We start from the raw sequence: 23,225 nt of genomic DNA on the forward strand, positions 1-23,225 counted from the left end.
CTGGTTTTTCTTCTTCTTTTTGTATGTTAACTAACTGGAATTTAAATAAAAACTATTAAAAAATAAAAACAACAAAACAAAGAAGTATTTCATTTCCAAAAGGTCAACTATGGCCTTATCAGCTATGTCTCTTAATGCAAACATCAACAATGAACTACATAACCAGGTCAGAGGCTATGTGGCTCTGTTTCTGCAAATGTGAAGGAAGAAATCATCAACAATGTTATAAAAGCTGTATTATAACTTGTTCAAGTATTATAACAAGTTCAATGAAGGCTTCAAAATGGTGTTTAACTTACAAAGCAGTCTATCAATAAATATTCTGGATAAATATGAGGTCGCTCAGTATTTTATCACTATCATTTACTGAACACTCAAACACGTACCACATGTTTTATAATAATTATCTCTGATCCTCAACATTTTTTTTCTCAAGCTGAGCAGTAGATACCCAGTTTCCATCATGTTATTCATCGTCCTTTGCATATCAGAAATATTAATTCTAATTCTTTTTTGAAAAGTAAAAAGCTAAGTTTCCAAATTGTTAAGTTGTTTATCTTGCCCAAGGTACCCAACTGGCACAGACAACAATGGAACCCAGGTCTGCCATATTCTGAATCCTGAGCACTTTCTAGTTCATTGCTTTGCCTCTCATCAACAGTATTCACAGCAACGATTTCAGATACCTCATTCACAAACCACTTTCCTTGGAGAGATGGTATAGAGTCTCAGAACTAAAAGATAACAATAATCTGTAAATGGTAACATCAAAGTACTAATAAAAAAATCAGCATGTAACAGTCAGAGTCTGGCCATTAATTAGCATGTTAAAGCTCTTAGCAACAGTATCAATTCCTTTAAAAATAGTGCTCATCCATGGTAGTCAAGATAGCGCATGGGAAGGTGAATGAACCAAATACAGAACCAGGTTCACTTGTCTACCAGTACTGTTGAACAAAGAGGATGTCCTCATTCAGACAGGACCTGAGCATACAGTTCATTTACTTGGTCTATGGTCGTGGCAGAAGAACACACACAGGAACATCTAGTTCCTTTGTTCTGACTCTATTCTTGCCAAGCCACTTTCTCATTATAATTTAGTGTCCCCTGTATCTAGCCCACAGACCAAACAGAACATTTGACCTACCAACTGTATTCTTCATTCTAAATTAATAAACTTGTGTCCTAGATTTAGGCTTTTGAATTAGTGCAAGTTAGTCTCCCCAACATGTCTAAGCATCTCTGGACACAGACAAAAGACGAGGGCCAGACACTGAACCAAGGCAACCCAGCCATTAAACTGTTCCTCAGAGGCCCCAAGCCAGGGTGTGTCCTTAAACGACACTATTAAGTATCCATTGAGCCTTAGTAGTTTAATTTGAAGAACCTTAAACAGGGTCCATTTAAGAAATTGTTCTAAAATGATTAAAACAAAAGATGAGAGGGAAATCATCTATATAAATGTTTCTTATATACCACTGATGAATACAAATGACTGTTCTACCCCTTTGGGCAAGTTACTGAATGTACCTAAACCTCAGTTCTACCATCTGAAAACTAATCATCTCTATCGCATAGAACTATTGCAAAGACTAAATAAAATATTCAAATTAAGTACCTATCCAGGTACTTATACAGTGCACAATTAACATTAATTTTGAAAAATGGAAAGTGTATGATGTCATTATTAATAATTTAAAATATACTAAAGTTCCTCAATGACAAATTCCCCAATTGTTGGGTTTTTAGAAACTTAACGGTCATACTTAGGAAGAAACCACATAAAACTAAGAGTTAATTCCAATTAATAACTGTGGAAGGAATGTGGCAAGTAGAAAATCACCATTAGAATACCACAGTAATACTTATTACAGGCAAGATATACACCAATTGTTGCCAAAACAATTGGACAAAGTTTAAGGAGAAACAGATACTTGCATAGTCTCAAAGTATCTCCTCGCAAGGTATGTATTAATCTACAAAGGGAAATTTATTAATTTTACAGTACAGAAAATCTATTAGAAACCACCTTAACCAAGTGATCAGGTTATCATTACCAGTAATCCACACCAACATCATGTACCCTCTGCTATGATGCACTGAGAAGGTTGTATCACCTCTCTGGTATTCTTCTCAAAATTCATAACCTAAATCTAATAATGAGAAAACATGACAAACCCCAATGAAGAGACATTCTATAAAAAAACTGAGCCATACTCTAAAAGTTCATGATCAAGGGCACCTGGGTGGCTCAGCGGGTTAAGCGACTGACTCTTAACTTCAGCTCAGGTCATGATCTCACAATTAGTTCAAGCCCCGTGTTGGGATCTGTGCTCACATTGTAAAGCCTGCTTCAGATCCTCTATCTCCCTCTTTCTGGCCCTCTCTCTCTCTCTCAAAAATAAATAAACATTAAAAATTTTTTTAAGTTTAAGATCATAAAAAACATGACTGAAGAACTGTCACAGACTGGAAGAGACTAAGAGGATGTAGCACCTAAATGCAATGTGGGACCCTAAATCGATCACCACATTGATAAAGCACATCAGTGGGAAAACTGGCAAAATCCAAATAAATTCTGTACTTCAGTCAATAGTACTATACTAATTTTAATTTCTTAAGTTTTGATCAATTTTCTCTGGTTAAGATATTAACATAAGGGGAAAGTGAGTGAAGGGCATACAGGAACTTTCTATGCTATCTTTCACATTCTTCAGTTAGTAGCAAATTATCTCAAAATAAAAAGTTAAAAAAAGAAAACTAAGTAGTAAAGGAATGGTATCCCTGTTGCTCCCAACCCTACCATTTCCTTCAAACAAACCTATATTTAACAGACCTTTGATCTTTTCACTAATTCCAATTTCCAAGATTTCTTATTACTGAGTATAAATTCTGTCTACTGTAAGTTTTATGAAAATAGGGCCTGTGTCTGCTTTTTCTCCCCAGTATGACCCTAGCACTTAGCACAGTTCTGACACATTGTAGAACTGAATATTTGTTGAATGAATGAACAAATGAATGAATGGCAGCTGTGTGTATTGTATTCATTTCTTATTTTGGTTTTAATAAATTGCCACAAATTTAGTGGTTTAAAACAACACAAATTTATTACCTTCCACTTACGGAGATCAGATGTCCAAAATGAGTCTCACTGGACTGAAATCAAGGTAATTGGCAAGGATGTGTTCCTTCTGCATGCTCTAAGGAAGAATGTTTCCTTGTCTTTTCTAGCTTTTAAAGGTTGCCCACATTCCTTGGTTCATTGCCCACTGCCATCAATTGCCTCACTCCAACCTCTGCTTCCATTGTCAGAGCTCCTTTGGACTATGACAATCCTTCCCCTCTAAGGATCTTTGTGATTTCCTTTGGCCCACCCAGATAATGTAGGATGATCTACCCACCACAAAATCTTTAATTGCATCTATAAACTCCTGTTTGCAATTTAAGGTAAAATATTCATAAATTCCAGGGATTAGGACATGGACATCTTTGTAGTGCAATTATTCAGACTACTAGATGTATCAATTTATTTTATCTATCAAACAGATAGTTAGCTCAAAACTAACTCTGAACTAACTGGGAAAATAAATGTTATTTCCCAAACCAAGTCTGTCTCCTTCTACTCTCACACTTTGTCATTTTATGAAAATACCTGCCTTTGGTTTATACTTGATAAAGTTACATGACTAGTTTTTAAACAAAAAGACAAGCACATATATATTTAAGCAACAAGCTTTATCCTTCCTCCCTTCAATGTAATCTTCTTTATCCATGAGAATATTACACTTTGAGAGCTAGGTCAGAAGAGAGTGAGGGAATCAAACTGAGTAACACTATTTTGGGTATGTTATATACGTAATGGAGCATTTTTGTGTGTGGCTCAAACAGAATCTGGAAACATTTCCAAGAGAGCCAAAACAAAATATTTTGAGAGCAAAAGTATCCCAGAGTGAATACTTTGGGACTACAATATTTATTCAAAAATAGAAATTATAGCATTTATTTTTTTATTCTTTATTTTTTTGGAAGTTCAGCTGTTTTCATATTATTATCTAATTCTAATTTTACAATTAAATGTTGGGCTGGTATTGAAAAATACACTTTTCCCCAAAGTGCTTTTAGATGATAAATGAAAATAAAATGGAAACAAGTTTCCCCACAATTTTGATGGGTGTAGAAATACGGATTTTTAAACTGCTACTTCCATTGCACTGCTCTGAATACATTCACTACTATAATGAAAGAGCATTAGAATGCTCACTTAACAGGTCAACTTGCTACAGTCAACTGTGTCTTTTTTTAAAAATCTATCTTAAACCAATTTGACAACAAATTTCATATTTAAAAAAATCTTTCTTTTCAGTGCCATTTTTGGTTCAGCTCAGAGACTATAGGTAGACTTGTTAGTGCTCTATTTGTTAGATGCTACTTAAAAGAGGCCCATTAGGAGATAGAGAGTATAATGCTAAGTGAAATAACTCCGAGAAAGACAAATACTATATGATTTCACTCATAGTGTCAGATTTAAGAAAACAAAACAAACAAGCAAAGGGAAAAAAAGAAGAGAGTGGTGAGAGGAAAATCAAGAAACAGACACTAACTATACAAAACAAACTGATGGTTATTACCAGATGGGAGGTGGGTAGGGGGATGAGTTAAATAGATGAGAGGGATTTAGGAGTGCACTTGTCCTGATGAGCACTGGGTGATGTATGGAATTATATACCTGAAACTAACATAACACTGTATGTTAACCATATTGGGATTAAAATTTAAAATTTTTTTAGGTTAAAATAGAAAAGGAGGCCCATTTAATTACCCTGAGAAGCACACAATCACATATGTGACCCTACAGTGAAGCTTATTACAAGAACAGTCAAATACATTTTAGAAAGTCAAATAAAAAAATGTCCCTCCATTTGGAAAATAGCCCCATTATGTGCAAACTCAGTTCCATCAATAAAACAAATGACAAATACACTAGTGGACGTGTTTTTCCAAATTATAGTAAAGAAAAAGCTGGTTATGTTTCCACGTGTAAAAGGGGAGTGCTGTTGATTCTCAAGTTGTTAGAAGAGGAAAATACTACAAATTCTTGTGACTGACTCCTTCTAAGAGTAACTAAACAGGCCTTTCAGTAGCATCTGACCAGGTCTTTCAACATCATGAACTAAAATAAACAGTCTTCCTAACAGCACTTATGACTGATAGCCTCACTCACAGTAAATTACCAATTTATCAGAATTTACCAAGTTCTTCACAAAGAACAATAGGTCAGCCTTTCCACTGATGTATAAATCAAGTTACCAAAACCATAAACTATGACAAACTGTTAAAATGCAGATGTTTATGGCCAAATCCTAAATCTGACCTATGTCTTCAAAGGGTTTATTTTTAACATCCTCAAAGTCAAATATCAGCAGTAAAATCTATCTTTTCTGGTTCTTTGCACTGCCATAAGGTCAATGTATTCTAAACAAATGGATTTGGTGCTTTTAGCAACTGTTACATAAGGCTCAAATATCCACAGTGGGGGGAAATGCCATCAAGAGAAAAAGGTATAAAAAGATTTTGTTAAGCTGTGATTTTCAAATCAAACATGCAAAAAATTAAACAAACAAAAAAAGAACTGCCTAATTTCAGGGAAGAAGATTTAAGCAACAGGTGGTATGAATGCAATAAAATATAAATATTTTAATGATGTTAGCAAAAAATACATATCAAATTGATAACAAAAGTATGGAAATACTTTATATACTACACACACACATATATATAAACAAAGGTTGGAAAAGAATTTGGAATACTTTAAACACTTAAACTATTCAATGGGATGTTTTTCTATAAAACTGTTTAATTATAATATAAAGAAAACTGGAAAAAAATGAGAAATTCTACATTAAAAACTGCATAGTACTCATAAGTTAGTTTTTATTAATTCCAAATAAGCAGAAAATGAAGTGATGTCTAAAAACTACCAATTAAGTCCACTAATTCTGACATTCCTTTCAGAATACAAAATTGCAATTGTTCTTGGTGTAAATTAAAATGTATTTTAGGGGCACTTGGGTAGCTCAGTTGGTTAATCATCTGACTTTGTTTGGCTCAGGTCATGATCTTGCAGTTTGTGGGTTCACGCCCTGCGTTGGGCTCTCTGCTATCAACACAGAGCCTGCTTTAGATCCTCTGTCCCTGCCTCTCTCTGCCCCTCCCCCAACTCACATACACATGTGCACACATGCTTTCTCTCTCTCTCTCTCTCTCTCAAAAATAATCATTAAAAAATGTATTTTATATATTTACATTTGCTCCACAGGAGAGATTCCCAAATCTGGCTATGTATCCAATCAACTGGGGAACTTTCAAAAAATAAGTCTCACAGGCCCATCTCTTAGAGATTTTGATTTGGAAAGTCTGCAGCAAATATCAGGAATCAGTATGTATGATACAATACAAAGCTCAAGTTGGTGTATTAAAGGAATTCCTCCTCTGATTCAGCTAGCTCTTGGACTGGTCCCTTATTTCAGTGCTTTTCAAACACTACTATACATACCAATCACCTTGCAGATGCCACTAAGAAGCAGATTCTGATTCAGTAGGTCTGAGACCTAGGAACCTGCAGTTCAAACAAACTCCCAGATGATGTCCACGCTGCTGCTCCAGGGACCACGTTTTGAGTAGTAAGACCTTATGGACTCTCTTAGTCTTTCCACAGGTGAATGATAGAAGGCACTCCCCTAAGCAGTCCCTGTCACTAGAGTATTTTAAGTTTTACCTAAACATCCTTTAACATAGCTAGAGTATACAATTTGCAAAATACTTAACATATCTTTACTATGTATTCTACTAACAAGTGAATGGAAATTATTTCCTCCATTTACAGAGTATCACTCAAAGATCAATGTTACCAATGTCACAATGCAGAAATGAAATTAAAATGTACATATTTTCATTATATATACAAGTATGTTGATCACAACTGTGGTTATAATAGTGAAAAACTGGAGAAAATTCTAGAGGTCCAACAACAGATTACTGATTAAATAACTTATAAAGGGTGACTATTAAAAATAATGATGTATGGGGCACCTGGGTGGCTTTTCCAGTTGAGTGTCCGACTCTTGATTTAGGCTCAGGTCATGATCTCATGGTTCGTGGGTTCAAGTCCCGCATCAGGCTCCACGCTGACAGCACTGGAACACGCTTGGGATTCTCTGCCCCTCTCTCTCTGCCCCTCCCCCCATGCATGTGCATTCTTTCTCTGACAAATAAAACTTTTTAAAAAATAATGATGTAAACTCACAATTGCTGGTAATGAAAAGATGTTCATCATAAGTAAAAAGAAAAGGTTTTGTAAAACCTTAAAGATCCTACTGTTTGGGGAAAAAATAGTCATATATTATACATTTTTGCAAAAAATAAAAAAAAAAGAGTCCAGAAATATCTATACTGTGTAAAGCATCCTCAAAATACTGGAATTTCAGGTGATTTTGATATTTATTTTCTCATATTACTTAATATTTCCACTGTGTCACAGACCTTATAAAATTCTGAAAGGGGTACAAGGGGGTGAGAAGAAAGCCAAGCAAACCCACACATGCACCCACCTTTGAAGAACTACTAGAATGGCTTGACTGCTAGGTAACTTACACCCTAGAGTCAAGGGACTTCCTACATTCAAAACACTTTGTAAGCTTGTTAAAATTGAAGTCTTGCATCCCATCCCAGACTTACTGAATCTGAATCTCTGACACCATGCTCTGGAATCTGCATATAAAGCAAACACTAATTCTGACAGACAGTAAAGTTAGGAAATGGTAACCTACAGCAAATTCAGAATGGGTGAGATCACAACACATATGTACACATCCACATGCACAGAAACCACTGGAATTTAAAAAACAAAAACCTGTACTTAGCAACTTGCTTTATTCAATCTTAATTTTAAGCATCTCATGTGAACACTGACATTTCCCATGGGCTGACTGAGGTCACAAAGGTTTTCCTTATATTTGAACTACATCTCTCTGAAACTATTCTTATTATAACCCCTTCTAGCACTTCATTAGTTAAAAGTACCTCACAAACATTTATTATGGAACCAAATATCTAGGTAATTCAACTATTCTGTTGTTCTCATTTCTCCTTTCTAAACACATTCCAGTTGACTAACCTCAGTAGGTTCTGGTTATTATTCCTTCCAGAGATCCTCTTTGAGGTAAATTTAAAGGTATTGAGCAAGTTTATATTAATAGAAGCCCTCAAAGAATCAAGCATAACATTGTTCTGAAAAACACCATATGAACCCCTAAAAATTTGTTGAAATAAAAAGAGAAAAGGTAGGAATTGCATTAAATATATCCTTGACATATCACACTCCTAAATATTTAGTATAACAATCAACTAACTTATAAGGCATACATTTACTAAAAGTTTTCAAAATGAGACCTCAAGAGTTTGGGGGAAATTTCCCAAGGTTAATAAATTAAGAACATTTTCCCAAAGAAGGCATTGATAGGCTTTTCCCCCCTTTAAAACAGAAGGGAAAACAACAGAAGGGAAAAGACCAAGAGGAAAAAAGGCTTCCAGGAGCTCCTAAGAGGATCTAGGGAAAGAGCATCATTTCAGGGAGGTGGGGAACAAGCCTTTCAATTTTTTTTTAATCCATGATACATATTAATCCTGGATCATTCAGAAGGCCAGGCCTGCTAAAACTGGAATTTATTAAAACCAAAAAGATTATATACCCACCTGCAGCTCACACCAAGCAACCTCAACCCATGTTTCAGTGTCCAATCCTTTATATACTGTTTTAAATGCTCCTCTTCCCAGCTCAATGTCAAATTTCAGGAACCTGCCACTAGGAGAAGTAGCTACAGCCTTCATTTCTGCTTCTTCTTCCATTTCCTTTTCATTTTTCTCCTTCAAACAATCTTTTGAGGACTCTGAAGTTGCCTTTGAACACTGTTCATATTTAACTTCTTGTCCACCTCCCAGCACATTTGTAGGAAGCTTTTCTACTCTTGGAATATTTGTTGCAGTCTTCATTCTCTCATCTTTGGAGGAAGATTCAGCAACTTTATCATCTTCCATCATCTCAACACTCTTTCGGAAGAACCTCTTCCTTTCTGTAGTTTCCCCAGTAGCAGAGAAAGTACTGTTTTTTTCTTTTAGTCTAGCTTCCACTGTCAAAGTTGCTGCAACCTGAGGAGCTCTGTCTTCCAATGAAACTCCATCAGGTTTCTCAGAATCTTCTGTGCTAGCTGGCTCTCCTGAATCAGTAGCCATTGTAATTGAGGTTAGCACTAAAATTTTTCCTGTTCCACTCTTTAGTCCAGTTACATCTCAGGTATCAGGATTATCAGAAAGGACTTCCGCTTATGTGGTCATTATGTTTCCATAGCAACCTGAAGGGGGGGAAGGATATTTTAAAATCACCCCACAAAGGAAATCATTAAGGAGAAAACAAGTCACCTGATTGTTTAATCCCTTTTTTCTTAATAAGAAGTTTGTTCTTTTTCTGTCCAATCTTAGCAACCAGCACACTCCAGGGACTGTGTCTTATCTTGTTTACCACTGTAGTCCTCAATGCCTAGCAGACTACTTGGCATATAGCTCAATAAGTCTTCATACTGCATGAATGTTGGTTAGGAACTTAGTTCTCAGCACCATCTATCAATCAATCATATTTAAAACAAGTATCCAAACCTTTAGCTACAAGGTAACACACAATAAGTAAAATAAGCACATAATTTCTCAGTAAGTGGTTTTTATCTAAAATTCTGAAATTAATCCAATAGTAGTATTTTTTATTGTGGTAAAATATGGTTAATATCAAATTTACCATTTAGCCATTTTTAAGTGTACAATTCAGTGGCATTAAGTACATTCACAACAGTGTACAACCATTACCAGTATCTATTTCTAGAACTTTTTCATCATTGCAAACTGAAATTCTATATCCATTAAAACTGCTCATCCTCCCAGCCTCTGGTAATCTCTATTCTCCTTTATGTCCCTATGAACTTGCTTATTCTAGGTATTTCATATAAGTGGAATTATACAATATTTGTCCTTTTGTGTCTGGCTTATTTTACTTTATATAATGTTTAAGGTTCATTCATGTTGTAGCATGTATCAGAATTCCATTGCTTTTTTTAAATTTTTTTTTTCAACATTTATTTATTTTTGGGACAGAGAGAGACAGAGCATGAACGGGGAAGGGGTAGAGAGAGAGGGAGACACAGAATTGGAAACAGGCTCCAGGCTCTGAGCCATCAGCCCAGAGCCTGATGCGGGGCTCGAACTCACGGACTGTGACATCGTGACCTGGCTGAAGTCGGACGCTTAACCGACTGTGCCACCCAGGCGCCCCTCCATTCCTTTTTTTTTAGTGTTTATTTATTTTTAGAGAGAGAGAGAGTGAGACAGAGTGCAAGCAGGGAAGGAGCAGAGGAAGAGGGAGAGACAGAATCGGAAGCAGGCTCCAGGCTCCAAGCTGTCAGCACAGAGCCCAATGTGGGGCTCAAACTCACTAACTGTGAGATCATGACCCGAGCCAAAGTTGGCCGCTTAGCCGACTGAGCCACCCAGGCACCCAATAATTTCATCCCTTTTTAAGACTCAACAATATTCCGTTGTTTTTATATACCACATTTTGCTTCTCCATTTATCTGGCCAATGGATTGGGTTGTTCTACCTTTTGACTGTTGTCAATCATGCTGTTAAGAACATCTAACAGTAGTCCTGAAAAATGTAAATACTTGTTTATGAGCTTACATTCAGATATAAACAGAAAGAAACTGCTGTCAAATATTAACATGCTATACCAAAAAAATGGCATGAAAGACTTAAAAATATGCATCCTCTGAACCACTTATGGGAACTTGCCTTAGCAAATAGTCAAGAATCTGGGCAAAGGTTTAACATTCATTAAAACACTTAAAATTTGGAAAAACTCTCCTAAACACAAGCCTAACAGAGGTTTAGTTAAATATCAAAATGAGATATGACACAGCATTAAAAACGCTGTAGCTTTTAGTGAGATGAAAAACCATTCCTGGGCGCCTAGGTGGCTCAGTCAACTAAGCGTGAACTCTTAATTTTGGCTCAGGTCATAACGTCACAGTCGTGAGACTGAGAGCTGTGTCGGTCTCCATGCTGGGCATACAGCCTGCTTAAGATTCCCCCTCTCGCTCTTCCTCTGCCTCTCTCCTGCTCGCACGTGTGCATGCTCTCTCTCAAAAAAAATAAAATAAAAAAGACATTCTCTATATTTTATATGGTTAAATGAAAAAATATATACAACAAGCTTCCATACACACATACATAACTCTGGTGGAATAATGAATTTTCTTTCTGCTTTCTTGTATTTTCTAAAACTTTCCATAAGGAACATGTGGAAATATGTGGAACACATAAGGAAAAAAAGTGTTTCAAATGAATGGTCAAACCACCAATAAGAAAATTCTTCCTGGGGCACCTGGGTGGCTCAGTCGGTTAAGTAAGTGTCTGATCTCGAGTCATGATCTCACGGTTCGTGAGTTCGGCCCCCCGCGTGGGGCTATGTGCTGAGTGTGGAGCCTGCTTGGAATTCTGTGTCTCCCTCTCTCTCTCTGCCCATGCCCCACTTGTGCTCTATCTCTCTCTGACTCTCAAAAATGAATAAACATTAAAAAAAATAAAAAATAATAATAAAAGAAAATTCTTCTCTTCTCACCACAAACACGTATCACGAAGTTAAGCCTATATGCCTATTACATTGCGTGCCTTAGAAGGCACAATTTGTCAGGTCAAACCAAAAATACACAGAAATATCAAATGTGAAAAACTGAAGAAAAACAAACCTGAACTAAAACAAAATGAGGAGAAACACCCTAAATTGTTCTACACATTTAACACAATTCCTATCAAAATCCCAGATGGTTTCTTTGCAGAAATTAACCAGCTTATCGTAAAATTCACATAGAACTTCAAGGGACCCAGAATAGCCAAAACCAAAATAATCTTGAAAAAAGGACAAAGTTGGAGGACACACCCTTACCAATTTTAAAACCTACTACAAAGCTATAGTATTAAGACAGTGTGGTACTGGCATAAGGATAGATGTATAGATAAATGGAGTAAAAATAAACAGCAGAAAAAAATATATTCATAGTCAATTGATTTTCAACAAGGGTGCCAAGAAAATTCAAGAGAGAAAGAACAGTCTTTTCAACAAATGATGCTGGGACTACTAGATATCTACATGCAAAAACCGGAAGTCAGACAATCTAAGTAAGGTTTCCTGGAAAAGGTACCCAAACTGAGTCTTGAAGAGAGAAAATTAGCTGATCCAAGCAGAGGTAAGATCACAAGCAAAGTCAAGAAACAGTATGGAGTAAGTGCATATGAGTGGTACCATGAATAGTTTACTCACATATTAGAAGTGGGCAGATGAGGACAGAAAGGAAAACAGTCACCAAGGATTTCTATGCCATACAATGTAAAACACGGAGACCAGTTAGAGAGCTACTGCAATAATCCAGGAAAGAGATGCTGAGGTTTGAATGAAAACAGTGACAAGAGGAACAGATTCAAGATACATTAAGGAAATGCTAAATACAAGATTTACCATCTAAATGAACATGATTGTGAGGCAAGAGTCTATAAAAACTCCCAGAAACTTGCCTGTCAGGTGACAGTACTAGGACATAACTGTTAATACCAGAGCTAAGGAGTGATCTGTGAGGTTACACTTCCAAATCAATATACTTTGAAAATCATCTAATAAGACTAGCATTACCTGCAAGTGAGAAAAAGTAACTAACAATGACTCACTTAGGTAGAGATTTTTTTTAACTTATTCTGACATAATTTTAGACTTGGAAAAAAACCTGCAATCATATACAAAGAATCCAGTATACCCTTCACTCACATTCCCCAAATGTTAACATTTTAGGTGGGATATTCTTAAGTAATAATAATATTATTCACTTCACTTAACTTAAAGGTCACTTATCCAGAAACCTCAAGAGCAGAGATCCATAAGTGAGATAAAAGGACTTCCAAACAGACAAAAATAGGCAAAATTAGATAATTTAAGTTAGAAAAAGCCTTCCAAAAATTTTAACTCCATAACCTCTTTTTAAAAATTACGGGTACCTGGGTGGCTCAGTCAGTTAAGTGTCTGACTCTTCATTTTGGCTTCGGTCATGATCTTACGGTTGTGAGATCAAGCCCCACGTTAGACTCCATGCTAAACGTAGAGCCTGCTTAAGATTCTCTCTCTTTCTTTCTCTCTCTCTCTCTCTCTCCCCCCCCCCTCGCTCCCTCCCTCCACCCCTCCCTTGCTCATGTGCTCTCTCTCTTGAAAACAAATAAATATTACTCAGAACCCTAATATAAAAATAGAGGGACAAGTAGTGCTGCTCTGGCATGATAATTCTAACATGTTTGGCCACCTGGTTTCCCAAACTATAAGGTTAAGAAGCAACAAATAAGAGGAATGGGGAAATGAGTGTTCCCCCAGTCTTCTAAATTCTAAAAACCAACCTAAGACAAAATTGTTCCTAGAGATAAACAGGGACATTTGTAAATATAAAAAGATTAATTCATCAGAATACTATAACAATTATGAACATATACACATCTAACAGCAGAGCTCCAAAATAAAATACACTCACAAAACTAGAAGGAAACAATTCAATAATAGTAGATTTTAATACCCCATTCTCAGTGATGGAGAAAACAAGCAGATGGAAAACCAAAAAGAAGCTGGAAAACTTGGCCAATACTACCAACCAACTTGACCTAACTGCCATCTACAGAACACTCCCAGTAAGAGCAAAATATACATTCTTTTAAAAGTACACATGGAAAAGTCTCCAGAGCAAATAATATACTATACAATAAATCTCAGTAAATTTAAAGGAACTGAAATCAAACAAAGTATGCTCTCCTACCACAAAAGAATTAAATTAGAAATGAACAGAGGGGCACCTGAATGGCTCAGTCGATTAAGTATCCAACCCTTTATTTTGGCTTGGGTCATGGTCTCACAGTTCATGACTTTGAAACCCACTTCGGGCTCTGTGCTGACAGTGAAAAGCCTGCTTGGGATTCTCTTTCCTTCTCTCTCTCTCTCTCTCTCTGTCCCTCCCCAGCTTGTGCTTACTCTCTTTCTCTCTCAAAATAAATAAATAAACAACAAAAAAAGGAATGAACAACAGAATAAGGATAGCTCTATATAATTGATCCTTGAAACACATGGGTTTGAACTGTGCAGGTTCACTTATACATGAATATTTTACAGTACAGTACTGTGAATTTGCTTTCTCTTCTTTATGATTTTCTTAACATTTTTTCTGTAGCTTATTTTATTGTAAGAATACAGTATATGATACATATAACATACACAATATGTGTTAAGAAACTGTTTGTTATTGGTAAAGCTTTGGTATACTGTTACTAGTAAGTTTCTAGAGAGTCAAAAGATATGCAGATTTTCAACTGCACAGGGGTTGGTGCCCCTAACCCCCACATTGCTCAAGGGTCAACTGTAGGTCAATGTAATAGATTTGAGAGTCTAGAAGTAAACCTTAACATTTATGGTCAACTGATTTTCAAAAAGGTGACCAACCAAAAGTAACAAAAGTAACAAAGGTTAACAAAAAAGTAACAAAGGTTACTTTCAACAAACCTTTCAACAAAAGGGGCAGGGGCAACTGGATATATCTACACACAAAAGAGTAAAGTTGGGCCCCTACCTCATACCATACAAAAAAATGAACTCAAAGTGGATCAGAGACTAAATGTAAGAGCTAAAACAGTAAGTTCTTAGGAAAAAAAATACTGGAGTGATTTTTATTGATTCTGGGTTAAGCAATGATTTCCCAAATACAACAACAAAAATTCAAGTGATACTCTCAACAATAGCCAAATTGTGGAAAGAGCCTAAATGTCCATCCACTGATGAATGGATAAAGAAATTGTGGTTTATATACACAATGGAGTACTACGTGGCAATGAGAAAGAATGAAATATGGCCTTTTGTAGCAACGTGGATGGAACTGGAGAGTGTGATGCTAAGTGAAATAAGCCATACAGAGAAAGACAGATACCATATGGTTTCACTCTTATGTGGATCTTGAGAAACTTAACAGAAACCCATGGGGGAGGGGAAGGAAAAAAAAAAGGTTAGAGTGGGAGAGAGCCAAAACATAAGAGACTGTTAAAAACTGAGAACAAACTGAGGGTTGATGGGGGGTGGGAGGGAGGGGAGGGTGGGTGATGGGTATTGAGGAGGGCACCTTTTGGGATGAGCACTGGGTGCTGTATGGAAACCAATTCGACAATAAACTTCATATATTGAAAAAAAAATACAAGTGATAAAAGAGAAAACTGAGAAGATGGATCTCATCAAAATTTAAAACTTTTATGCTTCAAAAGATGCCACCAAGAAGGTGAAAAGCAAAGAGACTAACAGAAAATATGTACAAATCTGATAAGGGACTGATAGAATATATAATAAATTCTTACAACTCAATAATGAAAAGATAAATAATCCAATGGGCTTGATATCTGAATAGACATTTCTCTAAATAAGATATACAAATAGCCAATAAACACATGAAAAGATGTTCCACATCATGATTCATTAGAGAAATGCAACTCAAAACCACAATGAAATACTACTTTATACCTGTGAAGATGGCTACAATAAAAAAGAAGACAGGGCGCCTGGGTGGCTCAGTCAGTTAAGTGTCCAACTCTTGATTTCGACTCAGGTCATGATCTCACTATCATGAGATCAAGCCCCGAGTTAGGCTGCGTGCTGGGCATGGAGCCTGCTTACGATTCTCTCTCTCTCTCTCTCTCTCTCTCTCTGCCCCTCCCCTGCTTACACATGTGCTCTCTCTCTAAAAAAAAAAAAAGAGTAACAAGTGTTAGTAAGGATGTAGAGAAAATAGACTCATATATTGCTGGTGGGAATGTAAAATGATGCAGCTGCTTCAGAACACAGTCTAGCAGTTCCTCAAATTAAGTATAGAATAACTAGATGATACCATCTTCCCCAGAGAAATGAAAACATATGTCCACACAAAACTTCTACACAAGTGTCCATAGCAGCACTATTCACATTAGCCAAAGGTGGAAACAATACAAATGTCTGTCAACTGATGGATAAACAAAATGTGTTATATCCATGCAATGGAATATTATTTGGCAATGCACAGTAATGAGCTATGGATACATGCTATAATAAGGATAAACCTTTAAAACATTATGCTAAATGAAAGAAGCCAGAGGAAAAGACCACACACTGTATGCTTTCATTTATACGAAGAGTCTAAAATACGCAAATCTATAGAGACAGGAAATAGATTAGTTTTCACTTGGGGCTGAGGTATATAGGAACAGGACTGACTGCAAACTGGCACAAGGGATCTTTAGGGCGTGATGTTAATGTTCTAAAATTAGATTGTAATCAAGGTTACATAATTCTATAAATTTACTAAAAATAATTTACATATATATTGGTGAATTTTATGGTATGTTAATTATATCTCCATAAAATATGATGTCTCCCTTAAGAATCTTAAAATATTTTGACTAAAATCAAAGCCATTGTAAGATCAAATATGCCTTTGTAAAATTATACTTTCTACCTTCCCTTCATCCCCCTCCATTCTGTCTATTCTCCTTATTTCATCCTGGTCTCCAGGGCTGAGAATCACTGTTCTGAAGTGAAAAGACCTGACATCGATAAATAATAAACAACAAATAAGAAACACAAACACGGGGTGCCTGGGTGGCTCAGTCAATTGAGTGTCTGACTCTTGGTTTCGGCTCAGGTCATGATCTCACAGTTCATAGGATCAAGCCCCAAGTCAGGCTCCAAGCTGTCAGCTTGAGATTCTCTCTTCTTCTCTTTCTACACCTCCCCTCTCTCAAAATAAATAAACATAAAAAAATTATTTATATAGGGGTGCCTGGGTGGCTCAGTCGGTTGGGTGGCTGACTACAGCTCAGGTCATGATCTCATGGTCTGTGAGTTTGAGACTTGCACTGGTCTCTGTGCTGACAACTCAGAGCCTGGAGCCTGCTTCCGATTCTGTGTCTCCCTCTCTCTCTGCCCCTTCCCTGCTTTCTCTCTGTCTCTCTCTCTCTCAAAAATAATAAACATTAAAAAATTTTTTTAATTATTTATATAAACACAGTAAATAAGGAATATAAATCTTTAAAACTAGGCCAAGAACTTCACTAAGCATAGAATATCTAAGGCCTTTTCATTATGGATCATTAATGGATCGTTATGGATCCACTACCTTCTTGACCATAAAACAGTTTCAGAGCACAGGCTTTGGAGAGGAAGAAACCTGGAATCAAATCTTGGTTTTGCCTCTCATTCCTCAAAGGAGATATGGGGCCAATTACTTCAACTCATTCATTCTTGATTTCATTTGTGAAATCTCATAGGACTGATATGAAAATAAGATGAAAATATACACATAAACTACTTAGCACAGTGCCTGGCACAATATAATAATCAATAAATAGAAGCTTTTATTTTCTATATCTTAAAAACCTCTAGGGGCAGCACTATAATAAACCACTATTCAACAATACTCTAAAAAACATTAAATGATTTTCAGTAGACTCACTTAGTAAAGCTGATAATGATACATTCTTTTAAAGCTTTCCAGTAATAAGACTTGTTAGCATTGATTCAGTGACCAGGATAGTATCTCTTCTACATTCAGCAATGCAGAAACACACCTCAGTGAAATACTCCACAAAAATCAGACCTCAAACCAAAAGTCTCTTGCTGAATTTAACATCTATATATCATAGCCTTTACATGACCATTTTTTCCTTCATAAAATAGTAATAAACTAGGAATATGTATAAAGATAACTGCAAAAGCACCTCTATAGAGATTAAAACTATAGGGAAAATCTCACAAAGTTTACCTTACATCTACTCCTTTAACCTGCTTGATATATAATCCTGGAGCATTTGAGTTAAAAGTTTGAAATAATTTTCTACCACAGCTTACTATAGTTCTATCCATGAGAAATTCAGCATAAAATCAGTACTTTGTCAATCAATGGCTCAAGAATTTCAACTTTTGGAACCAGCAATTGAAAGAATACATATAAAGTCAACCTACTGAATGGGAGAAAATATTTGCAAATGCCATATCTGATAAGGGTTGGTATCCAAAATATATAAATAACTCTTACAATTCATCACACAAAAACAATCCAATTAAAAATTGGCAGAGGACCTGAACAGACATTTTTCCAAAGAAGACAAAGAGATGGCCAGCAGACACATGAAAAGATGCTCAACATGGGGTGCCTGGCTGGCTCAGTCAGTAGAGCATGCAACTCTTGATCTCAGGGTCATGAATTTGAGCCCCACACTGGGTGTAGAGTTTATTTTTTTTAAAAAAAGAAACTCTTCCCCTCCCCCATGGACTTCTGTTAAGTTTCTCAGGATCCACATAAGAGTCAAAACAGAGGCGAAGAAAAAAAAAGAGGTTAGAGAGGGAGGGAGCCAAATCATAAGAGACTCTTAAAAACTGAGAACAAAATGAGGGTTGATGGGGGGTGGGAGGAAGGGGAGGGTGGGTGATGGGTATTGAGGAGGGCACTTTTTGGGATGAGCACTGAGTGTTGTATGGAAACCAATTTGACAATACATTTCATATTTAAAAATAAATAAATAAATCCATTTAAAAAAAAGAAACTCAATATTACTAATGATCAGGGAAATGCAAATGAAAACCACAGTATCACCTCACACCTGTCAGAATGGCTAGTATCAAAAAGAGAAGAAATGAGAAGTGTCGATAAGGATGTGGAGCAAAGGCAACACTAGCACAGAATGTAAACTGGTGCAGCAAGTCTGGAAAACAGTATGGAGGTTCCTCACAAAACTAAAAGTAGAAGTATCACATGATCCAGTGCTTCCACTACTGGGTATTTACCTAAAGAAAATAAAAACACTAAACCACAAAGATACATGCTAACCTAGGTTTACTGCATTATTTATAAAAGCCCAGATGCAGAAGCAACCTAAATGTCCATCACTAGAAGAACGGATAAAGAAGATGTGGTATGTATATACACACAATGAAATATTAGCCATAAGAAAGAATGAGATCATGCCATTCATGATAACATGAATGGACCAAGAGGGTATTCTGCTAGGTGAAATAAGTCAGACAGAGAAAGACAAATAGCATATGATTTCACTCATGTATGGAATCTAAAAAACAAAACTAATGAGTAAATAAACAGCAAAGGTAAACAGACTCATAAATACAGAGAACAAACTTGTGGTGGCCACAAGGGGGGGGGGTGAGGGGATAGACAAAATAGGGAAAGCAATTAAGAGCTACAAACTTCCAGTTATAAAATAAGGAAGCCAAATAGATGAAAAGTACAGCATAGGGAATATAGTCAATTATATTGTAATAACTTTGTATGGTGACATACGGTAACTGTACTTATTGTGGTGAGCACTGAATAATGCATAGAATTGTCAAATTACTATGTAGTACACCTAAAACGAATACAATGTTGTATGCCATGTATACTTCAATAAAAATCTTTAAATAAATAGTCAAAATTATAAATTTCCCATTAACAGTCCTCTCTCTCTCATATATGTACATTCATGTCAATAAACATTTACCAAGTGCCAAGCACTGTCAAGGTCTGGGGATAAAAGAAAAAAAGTCAGTCCTTGTCCTCAAGGGACCTACAGTTTAGTCAAGTTTAAGATATACTACTGTGGACTTCTGGTTCACTAAGGTGAACTGAACACTTCTATCTCTTGTACTTTCCAAGACCCTGGGAAAGTGATAGTATAAAAGTACAAAAGTATAAGTCATAAGTCAAGAACACAAATGGAAAATGGCATAGCAAATACAAGATTTCAACAATTTCTGACAGAGAACACATAGGAAAGAACTGGCTTGCGAGTAACATAAATCAAAGGATGCTACAACCTAAAATACATAACAGAAAGGGTTCCAACCCAGGAGGGAGAAAGCTTGCAAGACCAAACCCCAGAGATAAGCGATCCCATAAAGCACCATAGTTAAGAAAGAAAGAAAGAAAGAAAGAAAGAAAGAAAGAAAGAAAGAAAGAAAGAAGGCTGAAAACAGGGATTAGCTGAAGGTCTGAATTATGACACAATTGATGAGCTCTCCTCCCCATTCCACCAAAGACAAAAATCCTTGCATGCAGAATATCAAATTCAACAAACCAGGATGAACAAGAGAACCCCAGAGCAAAGCCCTTTGCCCTCCTGCATCTGGGCTCTCCAAGTATAATAGCCAGCTGTCCACCCACTCACCCCAAAATAAAGCCTACCAGTTGACAACCCTGACTCAGTACAACAGAACTCCCAGTCAGCCCTTCTACTAGCTCATTCTTAAATACGAACAGAATCAGGAGACAGCCATTTGGAGAAAACCTGTAACACATAAAAGAAAGATCAAGAAAAACAAAAATGTTCTTTGAGGAGTTGAAATAATTCAAGAAACCATTTTTAATTTTTAAAAATATAGTCCTAAGATTCAAAAAATCAAAGATGTATATAATTAACAGATTCCCTCCCAACCCATTTAGCTCCCACCATTGCCCTAACAGGTAACCCATTCATTAGATTCTTATGTAGCCCTCCAGAGTTTCTTTAGGCAAATAATCAAGTATAAATAAGGAGCACCTGGGTGGCTCAGTTGGTTGAACAACCAACTCCTGCTTTTGGCTCAGGTCATGATCTCGTGGTCATGGGATCAAGACCCAAGTCAGGCTCTGCGCTGACAGCACAGAGCCTGCCTGGGATTCTCTCTCCCTCTCTCTCTGCCTGTTCCCTGCTCATGCTCATTCTCTTTCTCTCTCATTCTCACAATAAATAAATGAACATTTAAAAAAAGTAGCATAGTATATACCAAACTTTTGTTTAGAGTCACAATAACTTGATATTTTTTCCCTGTCACCACTTAGAGGTTCCTCATTCTTATTTTTTAAAACCTATGTGGTATATAGTATTCAATTATTTGCTGTTATGTGTTATGACAGATAACGTTGCATATTTTGCATATATCTATATATATACATATATGTATGTGGGGGGTGTGTATATTTATGTATTCCCTGAAATGAGATTGTTGGATCAAAAGAAATTTACATACTTAACTTTTATTGAAATATGCTAATATATCCAGAATAATAAATGTGTATCTTTACATAATGCTGCCAAACTACCTTCCATGGGCATTGTACCAATTTAAACTCCCACTTGCAATGTGTGAAAGTGTCCTTTACCCCATAGCCTTGACAACAAAAAGGTGTTATCAAATGTTTTGATTTTTTAACACTCCTATAGATTTAAAAAAGGAATCTCAGTGTGGTTTTAATTAGCATTTATCTTATAAGTGAGGTTAAGCATCTTTCACGTAAACAATAATTAAAGTCATGAATAAGCCAAGAATTCTTATTATCAGTTACCTTTAAGGAAATAAAATAAGACATATGAATATTGGAAAGCAGGAGACAAAACCAAAACTTGCAGGCTATATGATTATCCAGAAAATCCAAGCAAATCAATTAAAAAACTATAATAAGAACAAGACAGCGTAACAGAAAGACCAAAGATGAAATCAATAAGCAGAAATCAATAGCTTTGCTATATATCAGCAATAATCAGATAGAAAATGTAATTTAAAAAACAACTATTCTGGAGGTGGGCAGCACTAGGAAGGGGAGGGAAGGGCTGGGTGCCTTGAAGAAGGGCAGCTCACTGAGATTTTACACACACACACACACACACACACACACACACACACACACACAATCCTGTACATAACAGCAACAAAGCCATAACATATTCATCTAGGAATAAGCTCAAGAAGAAATTTGCAATACTATATAAAGAAAACTAATACAATACAGCTATGGTCAGCTAAATAATGTAGTTTCAGCAGTGATAGCATAAAAAATGTTGTCAAAACAACTGGCTATCTATATGGGGGGGGGGGGAGGGAGAGATGTTACAGCCCTACTTAAAAACCAGTCACAAAAATAAATTCCAGGTAGGTTAAAGAGCTAAATGTAAAAGCAAAACTATGTAACTATTAAAAGAAAAATATGGTTGAAGATATTTCTAACTTGAAAAAAGGCTTTCATTAAAAAAAAAAACTAGATGCAAAGACCATTAATAAAAAAGCTAACACATTTGGCCATCTGACCATGAACAAGGTTAAAAGATAAGCAACAGATTGGGAGCAAACATTTGCAACACGTATAGCAAAGCATTACTATCCAGAATATATAAAGAACTAAAAAAAATCAGTAAGAAATACAAATGGCCAATACATGGATGGTAGGATGGTTCAAACTCTTTAGTAAGCAGGGACATGCAAATTCAAATAATATCATTTTTTTGTCCATCAGATGAGCCCCCCAAAAATGTGTTAATATTACATTTGAGAAGTGTATGAGACATTCAGCACTTCATAAACTCTTGGCAGATAAACTGGAATAGCTTTTTCATTTGACTAATTCCAAGTATCTATTTATAAATCTTTAAGTAGGCTCCATACCCAGCATGGAACTCGAACTCATGACCCTGAGATCAAGAGTCGCAACCTCTACCAACTGAGCGAGCCAGGCACCCCAACAAATTCCACGTATCTTAACGCATACTTGTCATTAGCAATTCCACTTTTTAGTATCTACCTGAGAAATATTCTTGTACGCATACAAATATGTATGCACTAGGACTTTTACTGAAGCATTGTTTGGAATAGCAAAAAAACTGAAAAGAACTTAAATATACACCTATAAGAGAATGGTGAAATAGCAGTGGTACATGTGTAATAATACACATCTGTTTAAATGAGAGATGGATACATACTGATATATAAAAATCTCCTACATATACATACTATTAGGTGAAAAAAACAAGTTATAGTACAACATATACATCTTTATATCATTTATGTGAAAAAAATCCACAAAACCTTTTGTTTCTAAATGTACTCATGTATGTTTAAATGCCTATAAAAAAGACCGGAAAGATATGCTCTTAACTTACCCTACAGGTTAAAGAAGCAAGTAGTATTAAACACTATGTATTCATTAAAAAGAATGAAGTGACGTGTAAATACTGACATGAAAAGAACCCTAAGTCATATTCTTTGGGAAAAGAGCAAATCATAAAAT

At 36.0% G+C, this 23,225-nt stretch overlaps 1 protein-coding gene across 4 annotated transcripts in view; it reads right to left on the bottom strand.

Annotated features, from left to right (window-relative positions):
- WNK3 (WNK lysine deficient protein kinase 3) overlaps positions 1–23,225 on the bottom strand; it is a 176,006-nt gene that overhangs the window by 142,768 nt on the left and 10,013 nt on the right. For all 4 annotated transcript variants that reach the window (XM_053202356.1, XM_053202358.1, XM_053202355.1 and 1 more), the window contains exon 2: positions 8,752–9,407. In XM_053202356.1, coding sequence (XP_053058331.1) covers positions 8,752–9,288 — 537 coding nt within the window. In that variant the 5' untranslated portion in view covers positions 9,289–9,407. The remainder of the gene's footprint in view (positions 1–8,751; positions 9,408–23,225) is intronic.

The sequence above is a fragment of the Acinonyx jubatus genome, chromosome X, assembly GCF_027475565.1.
Source record: "Acinonyx jubatus isolate Ajub_Pintada_27869175 chromosome X, VMU_Ajub_asm_v1.0, whole genome shotgun sequence".
NCBI lineage: Eukaryota > Metazoa > Chordata > Mammalia > Carnivora > Felidae > Acinonyx > Acinonyx jubatus.